Here is a 15085-nt window from a genome sequence, read left to right as displayed (position 1 = left end):
TAAGATTTAATATATTACTTGCATAATGTGTTTGATAATCATGCTGGAGGTTTAGTACTTCATAGGGAGTTGCTAATTTGTGTTTTGATTAATCCTAATTTGTCAAGATTTAAGTATATTTAATGACCCAGAGAATTTCCCTAGGACATTTCCTAATGACAGTTAACGCAGATACCAAAGTTGTCTATATGATTAATCTGCTATTTAGGGAACCATTTGCCACAGTCAGGCTGCCTTGTAAATGTGTTCTCTGTTCAGCCTGCCTTTGGAAATGTTCTCTTCTATGGAAACGCTGGCTGAAGTGAATGGAAAGCCACTGGTTAGAACATACAGTAGCCTCCATGAGCCTACAGGTTACAGGGTAGATGTTGTGTGTTAGGGAATATGTTTGGTTTCTTTCATAAAATAAATTCAGTGGTTTGAAACATATGAAAGAAGGCTAGGAAGTGTTTGGGGTAAAAAAAAAATACGTTATTGACACTCTTAAACAGAATCTGGAAAATGTACTCATCATGACAATATTTCTCAGAGATAGAAAGCAGCAAATGCTGAATCTTTTGTTTCAAATCTAAGGGAAGAGTAACAGTTTGCTGACAACATACTATGAAAATTACCTTGATTTGGAAATATTTTTCTATGAGGTAAAATTTTATTAAGGAAATAAATACCTCTCTTATCTTCATGAAAAATGTTATAATGATGACATGTTAAAACATTTCTGTTAACAATTTTCCTGATTACATGTACTTTTTCACTCAAAATACCACTAATTAAAACCTACTGCCTTAATTAGGATTACCATGGCTGTGATGAAATACCATGACAAAAAGCAAGCTAAGAAGAACAGAATTTACTTGACTTACCCTTCAAAATCACTGTTCATCATTGAATGAAGTCTAGACAGAAATCAAACAGGGCAGGAATCTGGAGGCAGGAATTAGACACAGGGGCCATGAGGGGTGTTGTTTATTGGCTTGCTCCTCATGGCTTGTTAAACCTGCTTTCATATAGCACCAGCCCAGGAACAGTACCACTCACAAGGTATGGGCCCTCCCACATCAATCACTAATTGAGAACATGCACTATAGGCCTGCCTATAGCCCCTCTTATTGAAATGTTTTTCTCCTCTCTGATGACTTTAGTTGTGCCAAGGTGATATAAAACTAGACAGGACACCTATGATATAGTTTCTTAATAATATTATCATCAGAATAGATCAAACTTCTTTTTCATAGTGGCCCAATATGTACTATTGAGTGTTTTATTGGTATTGATGTAAAAACTTATATAGAGGATTGTATTAGTCAGGGTTCTCTAGAGTCACAGAACTTATGGATGGTCTCTATATAGTAAAGGAATTTATTGATGATTTACAGTCTGCAGCCTAATTCCCAACAATAGTTCAGTAGTAGCTGTGAATGGAAGTCCAAGGATCTAGCAGTTACTCAGTCTCACACAGCAAGCAGAAGGAGCAAGAGCAATACTCCCTTCTTCCAATGTCCTTATATTGTCCCCAGCAGAAGGTGTGGTCCAGATTAAAGGTGTGTCCCACCACACCTTTAATCCCAGATGAGAGGTGTAGCCCAAATTAAAGGTGTGTTCCACCACACCTTTAATCCTGGATGACCTTGAATTTGGAGATCTCCCTGTCTTAATCTTCTGGAATCCATAGCCACTATGCCTCAAGATCTCCATACCAAGATCCAGATCAGAAACTTCTATCTCCAGGTCTCCAAATAAGGGTCGTTGGTGAGCCTTCCAATTCTGGATTGTAGTTCATTCCAAATATAGTCAAGTTGACAACCAGGAATAGCCACTACAAGGATTTACTAATTTAAAACTTTATATCATTTTGAATAGTATATATATCAAGTGAGAAGCATTAGGCCTGTATCAGCTCCAGCCTCCACTCAGCTGTATTGCTGTAATGCTTATTCAGTATAAGTACAAGTAACAAGAAGCTGTCGTCATGCCATCAAGAATGTATTAGAATATACAACTATTAGGGAAACTACCATGAAATCATATGCCTCTGAATTAATTACTGATCACATTTCATAGGTCTTCATAAGGTAACGATTTTTCCCTCCCTTTTTTTATGTGACTTTAATGATATTACCATATTATTAATGAATTCTTTATGTTCAAAGATCTTTATGTTTGGAGTCCTCAAGCAATAAACTTTAAAAAAAAACTTATATAATAATCACAGCAAGTGCATCACACTTAAATGAGAAAATTCTCATACAAATTATTATTTTATTATGAGAATCACAGATTTTTATTCACATATTCAAATAAAGAGAAGGCAAGACACACATGGCTTTATGTCATATATGATAGAAGTATATGGTTCCTTCTAACACAGAGCAGACTTTTCTGCAACTTTTCAAAGTCTTAAAATTTTGTCCTACAGTAGAAGGATTAGAAACTTGAGATTAGGACTTCAACTCAACCTCAATGGTAAATGGCCATTGTAATTACAAATGCATGCCACAAATGTCCTACTTTAACAGGAGACAAGTGTGGCCAATTCTGATTAGATCTGTGAGAATCATGTTTAAACCGCCATGAAGAACTAGGTAGGTACATTTTCAGAACATGTTTTATTCATTATGATTCTTTTTAGCATAGCATTTGGTGCTATTTAAGTATTAATGTAAGTAAATCCATGAATGAATATGTGCTAAAAAAAAAAAAAAAGCAAGAACTGATTTTCTAAGGTACAAGCCATGACACTAATTATGGGTGGTGTTTCTTGGTCTTCATAATTGGATTCACTCAATAAAACAATAGCTCCACATGCACAGAAGACAGTGACATGAACCTTAGCAGCATTAAGATTTGACAGCCAAGAGTGCACCACCCCTAAGTCAGCTGGTGTCCTGGTTTGTATTTAGATATTTCACACTCAGGCTCTTTTCATCTGTATCAACTTGACCTGCTAAGACTTCCATAGTCGTATGGTAAATGAAAATATTCTAATTCAGGAATTTTAGCAAAGGAAGCAAACATAGAAAAAAAAATGGTACAATATGTAGGAAATGAAAAAGGCTACCCAGATGGCAATAGTGAATTGAGGTGTCTTGAATAAACTCCTACTTATTTCTCACTTTTAAAAAAAAAGTGTACTTTTTTATGATTCAAACTGTTAACTCTGCATTTAAAAAATTTCTTTCCTGAAGTTAAATCCAAATTCTAAAGCCACTGGCCCACTTGGGAATACCAAACACTGGGGTTACCGTGAGATTCAAGATGTGAATTTCAAGTTTTACTCAATTTCACCTGAGCAACTGATGTGATTAAATTAGATAGTTAAAGTTATGAGAGCTGACTTTCTCCCCTACTGGCTGCAGCACTCAGAAGAGCAGACTCTGAACCTCTTCTGGGCAGCACATTAGAGTGCCCATGCTGGCATGAGCACAGGTGAGCCAGTTCCGAGAACATGAGAGTGGGACCCCTGGCTCTGTCTTGGCATTGGGTGAGCTAGCCAGGACAGTACTTGAGAGCTCACCTTAGTGGTATGGGTATGGGAGAACTGGTAGGCTAACCAGCTTAGCTACCACCCAGGCACAAATCTAGGGCTTTGTGTTGAACCAACCCAACATCTACCTGTTTATGAACTGCTGGAGCACATGAAGCTGCTGGTCCTACAGATCAAAAGCTGCATGATCTCCAGGACACAGGGTAACATCATGAAATCTAAGAAGAGTCTCAGTGAGAATCAAGTATAGATAGAGTAGCAGAAGCCAGAGGTCTCAAAACAAACCCATGACTCCGTGCAATGAACATTTGCAAGCAATGAAGTGTGGACAAAAGTGTTACTGTGGGAATGACTATGACAAACTATAGCTGCCACAATGAGATTTATGATATTTTCTTTTTCTTTTTTTTTGGGGGGGGGGTTTGCAAGGGTGAAGGGTAGGTACAGAGAGATGAGTAGGATTGGGGTGGGTGCATCATGTGAGAGTCACAAAGAATCAATAAAAAGTTAAGTATATTAAAAGGCCAGAGGTTAAGGTCACATGAGACTTCTGTATACAGGAAACTGTTTTGCAATATCTGTATGATTGACACCTGTAAAAACCAAGGCTCTGTAGCATCTCTAGCTGGATGCAGTACTTTGCAGAGGAGCCCATTCTAGCAGAATGAAGACTGGAAATGAGACCGTTACCATGGAAACTTTCCCAAGTGACCTTCAGGTTCTGTAGATAGTTCCAGGATGACTAGTATTCTAAAATATATTTGCAATGTGCTCCATCAACTGACTACTTTCAATCTGAGTATAAGACAAGTCCCAGTGAAGCTTAAGCCCATGTGAACCAGAACATGAATGAAATGGGAAATACGATTACAGAGAAATGCCATGGAAGGGATCTACACACTAATGATACCACAGCACAAAACATTTAAACTCTGCCCAGTGAACAGAGGACAAAACTAGTTAAAGAGAACATATCTGTCATTTGGGGGAAAATATTTACTCAGATTCTTTTGAGAAAATGCAGAAACATATTGTGAATTGAATATCAAACTTACATTGGATAGTTTACATACATTATCCTATTTAATTATGGCCACAACTTTGTGAAGCAAATGTTATTACTTTTTGAAAAATAAGATACTAAGTTGCAGAGAAATAATCAGCAAACTCAAAATTGGCAACTGAAGGGTCAAGAACTTCAGTCCATGTAGTGGAACCAACATGAACCAACACGTAGCTCCTATGACAGGTTTGAAAAACCGAAACACCATCTCTGCATCATCTATCTTCCAAATTAAAATATGCCAACAAACACATGTCAGGAGACATACAGGCAGAAACACAATGGCCTGACTATATTTATGGGTATTTTAGGGAATATGCCAGAAGCAGTAATTTTAAGGTCAATATTATTACTCCAGTTGTACAGGAGAAATAGCTTCCCTCACTTGTGTGAAGTATAAGATACTTTGCCAGCTATATTTAAACAAAAAGGTCTAACTTGTTACTTGGTATAGTATTCTATTTGTCTATATTCAGGGGATGGAGTGCCATTTGAGATTCCAAAAGTGGCCTTCAAGGGAGAAAAAGGACACATGCAGAAGCCAGTAAACACTGGTGTTATTCTCCTATATAATCCCTAAGGGATGACACTTTTAATTCGGAATAAAACAGTGCCCAAACTAAGGTTGTCTCCAGCTTGGAACAACTTGCCAAAAATTCAATGCAATAATTTCAAATGTAAATAATGGAAGAGCTCAGTCATCCACTGGTTCCATGAGGACACCTAAATTTAAGTGGGGCCTCAACAGAGTAAGATAACACCACTAGGCTTCAGAGGCAGAACTGGCCAATTGTTGGCAAGTTATATTGAAGAGATCTTTAGCCCAACCTGGGAAAATGGGAGGAGTCTACTCATGTACATGGAGCCTGGACTTATAGGTAAGGGATAGTGTGAGGGTGCATGCTCAGAAACTCAAACAAGTAGAAGGCTTGATTTCCACTGGATCCAAGTCAGGTTAACAGAAAACCTTCAGGGTAAAAGCATTGGCAGCATGGAGGTGAGGAAGCAGAGCTCGTGCCTGGCACATAGATCAGTCAGTATGCTGAAGATTCTAATCTTGGATCAGAGAAGCAAGGATGGGTGAAGTGACTTGCTCAAGAGTCAAACTGTGGCAAATTCAAGAAAAAAAAATTCCAGAGATTTTTCTTCCAAAATACACTTTACTCTCTGTAGATGAAGAAAGCAAGAAAAAAATAATAAAATAATAATGTGGCAGCTGTGCTTCACATACATTAAAAATGCTTTCATGTTATACCATAGTCAATTTGGTAGCTATATTAAACGGTGGTTTAATAGAAGCTGGATCCATGTGGTTGTTTTAGTATTTCAAACACTGACATTCATAGTTTGACTCAAATGTAACTCATTTTTAAATTTCTTTATGGACTAAATACATCTAAATTATAGCCAATTTATGATTACTTTTGGTTAAATTGAATTATATACTAAGTCTGAGCCAACAAATATCAGGAAGAGAAAAATCACTAAATGCATTATCACCCTGTAATTGTTCTGTACAATGCTCCCTCCATCCACTCCAAAGTATAATGTTTATACTTGCAGGGGAAAGTTGGGATAGAAAGTAAAGCTTTTATACTACACCCCAGAGCATAAGACAAAAAAATAAAGACCAACCTACGGTGCGCTGATAATTTTGTAAAAATAACTTTATTCCATTCAAATTGAGGGGCATTCATCAAAAACTTTTGTTTTGTCTGTCCCTTGGATTTGAAATTAACCAGTAAGCTTTCAAAAGTAACATGATTTCCTTTACTAAAAGTTAAACTTTACTTTCAAAATACATCAACTGTTCTCCTTCCCTTTATTTCCAGTGTTTGTCAAAATTTTTAGTGTAAATAATTTGTATAGAAAATACAACTATTCCAAAGAGAATTGACTAAGAACATTGCATTGGTTATGATATTTGCAAATGCAATACCTGCATCCACTAAGATGTAGGTCCATGGTGGCAATTTAAATTGACTTGAAATTGCTTCAAAAGGTGTTTCATCTTTTGAGTCATTTTGCCTTTCACCAGTCTTCTTTTGATTGTCACATTGTATTCTATCCAAGTACAACATGATACGACATGGCCTAATGCAGACAAAAAGAAGCAATGAGAAATGTGTAGACATAATATTTTAATGAGACAGCAGTTGCTTTGAGTTGAATATCTGTTAATTCACAGAACAATATGGAGTTAAAACTTCTGATATGTTTATCAAACCAAGTATTCATTAAGGGATGTGATGCACTATATATATATATATATATATATATATATATACAATTACTTATGACAATTACTGCATCTGCAGGTCAGTGAGCAAGAAATAGACTTTATTTCAAGCTGAAATGCCTGGTGTTCTGGTAGTATCAAACTCTCTATTTTTTCCTTTCAGGTCTTAAAGGGATTTCCAGAATGTTTACAAGCTGACATTTGCCTGCATCTGAACCAGACTTTGCTACAAAACTGCAAAGCCTTTCGAGGAGCAAGTAAAGGCTGTCTTAGAGCTCTGGCAATGAAGTTCAAAACCACCCATGCCCCTCCAGGAGACACCCTGGTTCACTGTGGGGATGTTCTAACTGCACTGTACTTCTTATCCAGAGGCTCCATTGAAATCCTCAAGGATGATATAGTGGTAGCTATTCTTGGTGAGTGTTTTAGCCTGGAATAATGACAACGTCATCTAGGAGAGGTTGCAACCATCATTAGTTTAGAATTATAGATGAATAGACTGGTTGATAAGGAGTCTAGCATTGATCATTTTAAAGCTTTATTTCAATTCAAACATATATCAAATTAATCTTGCAGAAATATCTTTTCTTAATGTCTCCATTTTGTTTAATATTTAAATATTCTTATGATTCTCTTTAACAGTTGACAGCTATTTAGACATTTGAGGTCAAATGTACAAAATCATTCAATATTTTTCTTTACATGCATGATCTCAGCTTCATGGTTGCCACTTAATATGAAATACTCAACGATGTAGGCATACTAATTAGTATGTCCCTACAGTAGCATGAGATAAGCTCATGTTTATCTCATGAAATAATGAAATCTTAATAAATTTCATTTATTTGCCATATACTTAGAAAGGACATTGAAGTCCTTACTTATTAGAATGAAGGAGTATATTATCAGGACTAGGAATGATAGAATACCAAATGAGCAAAACATGGTTTTGTATGTAATAAAAAGTCCATGTTTACTCTAATCTGTCTCTTTAAAAACGAACCCTGTTTATGTGAACTCCTAGCATTTCTTTGGACGGTTAGGGTAATGGAGAAAGGAACAGAAAAAGTCAAGTCTACTCTCATTCTCTCTGACCACATAACTACAGGATCAAGCTCCCTCTCCAGGAACACCACCTCCAGTGTCTGAAAATTAAGTGTTTTCTCATAGATTTAATATACAGTTCCATTAAATATTAGGAATGCAGACCTAGAGGTGCAGATTAGAGGGAGAGCCCTCACCTCACATAGTCGAGGCCCTGGGTTCAACCCCAAGTATTATCAATCACTCATTTTATATGTGCAGTTGAATGGTTTCTTTTCACTCAGGTCTCAGAGCTCACACCTGAACATTAATTCGGAGCAGTATCTGCTCATTGTTGGACAGATCCTGAGTTGAGCTCATTAGATGCCCTACATGAACAAAGAGGTGTAAATGATTCCCTTGAGATTTTGAAAATTTTATAATTACAGTTTTTAAAATTCCCAAATTAAGATAGTGCTTACTTTGATTTCTAAACCAATAAAGATTCAAGGAGTAGAAATATGCTACATCATCACCTCAAGGCTGCTTCTCAAGGGAGAGTTTTCTCTGGACTTGGCACTGACAGCTTCTCTTGATGTGTTAATGGAAAGCAGAGGCTAATCTTTAAACCAGCCTGTCATAGCTTTTACACGAATGACACTTAACCTCTGCACTTAGATAACAATGACTATAGAGTGCTGCTCAGCATCACAGGTCTTCCTTCTTGTTCATCTATAATTATGGAAGATAATTCAAATAAAAATTCCATGCTAATACAGTTCAGAGCCATGGGAGGGGGGGAGGTGTCTAGACTAAGCTATCCAAACTAAAGAATTTCAAGAACTACTTTTCTGCTTTAATTCCCATGTAAGTTCGCATCAAAATTATTATTCATTCTGGTTTTCAAAGGTCTAAAAGTATTTATTTAACCTGTGCCTAATGTCATCTCACTAATATAATTTTTTAAATTATTAATATATTGCTTTGACTTTTCCTTATTAAATTCTCATTTTTCAATAAGAGCATTCCAGCGTTTTTTGACTTGTTAAAGCTTTATTGTTTAAACATCTTTGATAGCTCCCAAAGTTGGAGATATAAAAGTTAACAGAATGCATAGAGAAATTTTCTTAATCTGAAAAGAACCTTCAGGATATGTGAAGAAAGTACTGTTTTGCATTGCTACTAACAACCTTTAAAAATGACTTCATAAAGTAGCCTATCATTATTTGCTAAGGGCATATGCCATGTGAGTAACTTGATGCTCAAGAACAAAACAATAGCCATGAAATTTTGGAAAATATTTGGAGATTTGATATATAGGAAGATAAAGATATTAATTCTAATGTCAAATGGAATGGGTTTTAATCCTGGCTTCTTTTCTTTCCCCCACTTTGCCGAACTAAGAAGTAATGGTGTAATAATCATTTCGCCTCTTTAAACTTGTTTCAATACTTACAAATTTTGGATAACAATCACATCTTTGCAAAATTATTTTGAGGGATAACATGATAATCTATATAAACATTTGGCACAGTGTCCTTCCCCTACATACTCCTCAGAAATACAGGTTATTCTTATTGTCAATGAAAAAAGTTGAATATCAGACAGCACATGGTTAGGCAGAGGTAATGGAGAGGTGATGGAGAGGACCACCAATACTTATAAAAGGACAAAGGGCACAAAGTTTCAGAGCAAAGAGCATGTGACCAGAATCATGATTAAATATGTGGAGGACAAAGAACTGAACAATTTAAACAAATTGATATATTCATTAAAGGCAAATCCAAAACCGGTAACTTGAAGAAACAAGGTACATTGATGTCACTTGTCAGTGTCAGTGAGTGCTGAGGAGTGGTGGCGCTGTTAATTGGCAAGAGCTCCAGACAGGATCCTGCTCAACAGAAAGATAATTGATCAAATTCATTTTAGCTTCTCAAATTCCTGGACTGACAGCCTCAGAACACTTCTATCTGGAAGTAGATTTAGGAAACCGTAGATCAAGATACATGGTTAGGACTCAGGGATGTAACAAAATAATGATGCTTAGCAACATAAAGAAATGAAAGAGATTATAGCAGATTCAGAGATTTATAACAGCAAAGTTACAGTCAACAAAAACAGTACAATAAGTCCAGACACAGAATTTTGCTGTCCATGTACCTGTTTGTATAGGATCTTACATTGGAGATCTTTGGTCCAATGATTTGTCAGTTGATCAGTGTCCCTTTCAACTTTTATAAAGAAGACATTTAATTAATCCCCTTTCTCTTCTTCCTTTTCTTTCTTTTGTTCTTTCCTCCCTTCTCCTCTTCCTCCTCCTCCTCTTCCTCCTTCTTTTTTCTTTTGGTTTATTTTTAGGAAAAAATGATATCTTTGGGGAAATGGTTCATCTTTATGCCAAACCTGGCAAGTCTAATGCAGATGTGAGAGCACTTACGTACTGTGACCTGCATAAGATTCAGCGAGAAGATTTATTAGAGGTCTTGGATATGTATCCAGAATTTTCTGATCACTTTCTGACAAATCTAGAACTGACTTTCAACCTGAGACATGAAAGTGCCAAGGTAGAGGTCCAATGTTGATCTATGCATCCCTGAAATGTCATTCTTAAATTTCCCAAATGCTTCTGAAAATATCAAGCAAATTACTGCAACAAAAGTTTATCAATATTAACTACCTAGAGAAAAGGCAAGCTGAATATTGAAATTAGTAAATTGTATGGCAGGAATTCAGTATTAAAAGATGTTAAATAATTTTAAAGGGTCAATTAAATTTGACCTTTGAGAAAGTTTTAGTCTTGTTTGTATATACTAATTATTTGAAGGGAAATGAGAGATTTTATGGATAGCCTAAAAGAGTTTGTCTTACATAGAATATTCTCTCATCTATTATTTTTCACTATATCAGTTGCTATTGATTTCTCTGTAATATTTAAAAGATCAGACTTATTCAAGTTTAAATTTATCCTAATCTCAATATTCAAATTCAAGAACTATGAATCAATTGTCTTAAAATAAAGTAAAAATCTAGGCTATGGAGTGAATAATATATGGCCTAAATGAAATAATATTTTATTTTTAATAATACATTTTACTTAACCTAAAATAATTTTGAGAGTGTGGCTCTTACTGTACTCCACTATGAACTATGATTTCTGAACTAGTCCTATTCCATGGAGAGAGAACTTACATAGTAGTTCACAGTTATTACTAAGTTAGTCCCCCAAATTTCAGAAACTCCATTGCTATTCTAAGTGCCTATTTCACACACATCAAACACTGAGCACTTGGTATGTGCCCAGTGTATTTACATATGATCTAGTATATTCTATGGGGGGAAAATCCCTAAATCAGTATTTATTTTAAACGGTGTTAAATTTAAGTCACCATACAGTTGTAGTCATTTGCAGGCACTGGGAGGGACTTAAGAAACAGCAGTTGCCAGGGTCCCAAGGTTGCCATTCAGTGTTGTGCTGCTCCAACTGAGTTAACTCCTTCTTTTCAAACCAATGAAATATTAAAACATACACTGCGAAGTCTGAAGTTCTTAAGAATATTTTCATGATAGTTTTAATCGAACTTTACTGTGAACTTGGCCACATGTCACCAACCTCATTCTGATTTTGTCTAAAAAGCAAATACAAACCTCAGATAACTCCTTTGTACCGATATACAGACAATACACAAATGAATAGTTTGGGGCTTTTGTTTACAAGATTGATATTGTACAGACAATCAAAAAAGGAGACGGAGGAGGAGGAGCTGAAACAGCCTAATTAATGCAACATCTATTGTCTTTAAATCATATACTTATTGTAAAATTTAATCTCATGTTCATTATTATATAATTCATACATCTTAGCTATTGTTAATTGATTCATACATTTTGTTGGCAATAATACAGGTTCTTCTATAATTTCTAAGTTTTAATTTTTTAAAGATTTTTCTCTACATGCTAATGCTGGATCCTAACATTCTTAACTCATAACTTCTGCACATCATGGTTTCCCCAATAAAATTTTGAAAGAACTAGAATCTATCAATCTGTTTTACAATTTAGAGACAACTTTCAAGCAAAATATTGTAGCTATTTGCCAAAAATCTAATTCTTGAGATTTAAAGGGTTGGTGCCATATAACATAGTAAGGAGTTCACTGATAATACATCATCTTCAAGTTGAGTAGCTTTCTGTGTTTATCTTTGAGTTCCACTAACAATGGCTGATCTTTTGCTTCAGTCCCAATCTGTAAATGATTCTGAAGGAGACACCGGTAAACTTCGGAGAAGGCGATTGTCCTTTGAAAGTGAAGGGGAAAAAGGTAATGAATTTATTCTACTCATAAAGTTTAATCTACAGCAGATGGTGACTAGCTCTTCCTGAGTAAATAGTAAGCTTAATTCATGCTTTGATTGGATTAGGAGAATCACTTTGGTTCCCAAACTAATAAGAGTGTTTCTTGTTTGGGATTGATATCTTTAAATTGCATTATGCACCAAAACCACTCCATGGCTTCAAGGACAACACTAGAGAAATAGGGTATACTGATTGTAAAATAAAATCAATTTAATAATGTGTGATACCTAAGACAAACGGTTTGGAGTGGAATGTTCTGGAGAGAGAATTTATCATTTCAGGTCAGTAGTTCAATCCCCTCACCAGCACCACGAGGATCTATTATGTAGAAGAAGGCACAGATAGAACTCATCTTCCCTAGAGAGTGAAGTGACTCCACCCTCAATCAGGAAATAGAAACAAATACCCTCTAGTAAGATCACAGATACAGATATACAAAAGTGAGCCTGGCAGCCAAGACAAAGATTTGATGAAGAAATTTGCACTTCAGTGCATGCTGATCTTACTTAACCTCGCAGCAGCACACTGTGAGTAAATTCTTCCTGGTGAATACTCTTTGCTTCACGTCTGTGGCTCACCATCAGTATACATGTGTGTAGAGGCAGAAAAACAAAAACATAAACCTACCTTAGGTGTTTTCCTTAGGACTTCTTCCCTGGCCTGGTTTTCACCATTAAGCTAGTCTGGCTAGCCATTGAACTAAAGAAATGTTCTGCCTTCTATGAAATGTCTCAACATTTTTATCTGGGTTGTAGGGATTAAATTCATGTCTTCATTTTTATGAGACAAGGACTTTATAGACAGAGCTCTGTCCTCAGACTCCAGACTTTCTTAAGATAGCTCCTGCTTTCTTTATATATAATATACTTTTTCTCTGATTAATATCATATGTGTCTCATTACATTCTGTCCTCATTTGGGAAGTACAGATATTTATATCTTAAACCGAAGACTGGATGAGATTCAATACTGTGAATCCCACTTTTTATTAAACTATCTTTTTAAGCTCTCAAAGGCATTTCCTAATGCTGCTTTGAAATTCAGTTTCTTCTCAATACCTATTGCTTTGCCAATGTTCACACCATTCAAATCAGTTCCACAGACATATGTAGGGTCTTGGCTTGTCAAACTATGCAGAATTTCTAGTGTTGCTAAGGCTTGTTACTGCTATCTCTAGCATTTCTACTTTCAAAAGTAGGTGTCCATTACTTCCCAAATCTCCATCTCTATAGCAATGATGCTGAGCCTAGATATCATCATCTGCTCCCTTAGAATAGTAAAGTAGGTTTCAACTAACTCACCTGCCCAAGTAAACTTTACTCTATTTTTTGTTTCTTCTGCATGATGGGCTGCTGATGAGACTTTTCCCTATATCCAATTACATTTATGTCACCCATACATCTAAATTTCTCTAAGAACTTCCCATTCTGTATATTCATTTGTAGTTGCTATTAAGTTAAATTTTTAGATTTTTTGAGAGTTTCATAAATGGGTACATATTTGCAACATTTCCACTCTCTTTTCCTTCCCACTCCAACTCTTCCTATGCCCTTGTTCCTTCTCAAATTTATGACTTATTATTATTACATATAGACATAAATAAGATACAGATATAGGTACAAATAAGGATGATAGATAGATAGATAGATAGATAGATAGATAGATAGATAGATAGATAGATAATATAGCTACTGTTAGCCTAGAACCCCTGCTCATCTCCCAGCAGAAATCAGGAAACCCCATCTACCAACCCAGCCCACACAGAGAATCTCCACTCACCCACTTGGAGAAAACTCCAGGCTAACACATCATCACACCTCCTCTGCATTTCTAAGAACCCATTCAAGAGTGCCTGTCCAGGGGCTCAATTTTTGTCCATGTATAGACACAATCCCAGCTCCTAGCTAGTACGTCATCACTCCTCACCTAAACCCTATAAAATCCCCTTGCTTTTGTCTGGATGTATGACTTCACTGACCTCTACCTGTGAGATCTGTGAACCCACCCGAGAGCTGCCTCCTAATAAACCTGCCTTTACCTACTTTTAATCTGGTCTAATCTGGCCTATATCTGCATCACTGAAGGAGAGAAAGGGCCTATCAGAGAGAGGGGGGGCAATCTACCCCCATTGAGGCCAGAGCAGACAGACTTCTGCTATATATATGCTAGCCTTTGACTGGCCCATCTATGTTCCTAGTTGATGACTTAGTCTCTAGGAGCTCCCTAAGGTCTGGGTTAGTTGAGACTGCTGTTCTTCCTATGAGATCACTCTCCCCTTCAGCTTCTTCAATCCTTCCCCTAATTCTACCATAAAGGTTCCCGACTTCAGTACAATGCTTGGGTGTAAGCATCTGTTTCTGTCTCAGTCAGCTGCTAGTAGGGTCTCTCAGAGGACAGCCATGCTAGGCTCCTGTTTGTAAGCACACCACAGCAGTAACATTCTCAGGCCTTGGTGCCCCCTCCGCATGAGATGGATCCCAAATTGGCCCGGTCATTGGACCACCTTTCCTTCAGTCTCTTCTCTGATTTTTGTCCCTGCAATTCTTTTAGATAGGGACAATTCTGGGTCGGAAATTTGAACTGTAGGTTAGTAAAGCAGTCTCTACACTTGAGTCCCTGTCTATCTACTTGAGCTGGACTCTTCAAGTTCACGTTCCCTAGTGTTGGACATTTTGGCTAAGGTCACTCCCATTGAGTTCTGAGAGTCTTTCACCTCCCTGGTCTCTGGTACTTTCTAGAAGGTCCCCCCATCTCTCACACCACCACTCTCCTCCCCCGCCCCTGCCCAAGGCTGCTTATTTCCATTCATTCTTTTGGCCCTCTGGGCTCCTCTTCTGTTCTTCCCCTCCCCTTACCTAACCCTGTTCTGATTTTCCCCTCCCCCTGCCCTCGTCCACCAAGGTCCCTCCTTCCCTCTGCCTCCT

The 15085-nt window shown here is 36.8% G+C and overlaps 1 protein-coding gene across 11 annotated transcripts in view; it reads left to right on the top strand.

Moving 5' to 3' along the window:
• The window catches only part of Kcnh7 (potassium voltage-gated channel, subfamily H (eag-related), member 7), a 490878-nt gene that overhangs the window by 437942 nt on the left and 37851 nt on the right, over positions 1–15085 (top strand). For 6 of the 11 annotated variants that reach the window (XM_011239315.3, XM_011239314.3, XM_017315931.2 and 3 more), the window contains 3 exons: positions 6948–7202; positions 10168–10373; positions 12046–12127. In XM_011239315.3, the coding sequence (XP_011237617.1) occupies positions 6948–7202; positions 10168–10373; positions 12046–12127 (543 nt within the window). Of the gene's footprint in view, positions 1–6947; positions 7203–10167; positions 10374–12045; positions 12128–15085 lie in introns of those variants that run through there. The other 5 variants (XM_011239313.3, NM_133207.2, XM_006498825.3 and 2 more) reach the window with 4 other exon arrangements.

Source organism: Mus musculus, chromosome 2 (genome assembly GCF_000001635.26).
Source record: "Mus musculus strain C57BL/6J chromosome 2, GRCm38.p6 C57BL/6J".
In the NCBI taxonomy this organism is placed as follows: domain Eukaryota; kingdom Metazoa; phylum Chordata; class Mammalia; order Rodentia; family Muridae; genus Mus; species Mus musculus.
The sequence above is the reverse complement of the archived record's forward strand: the minus strand, read 5'-3'. Positions and strand labels throughout refer to the sequence as shown.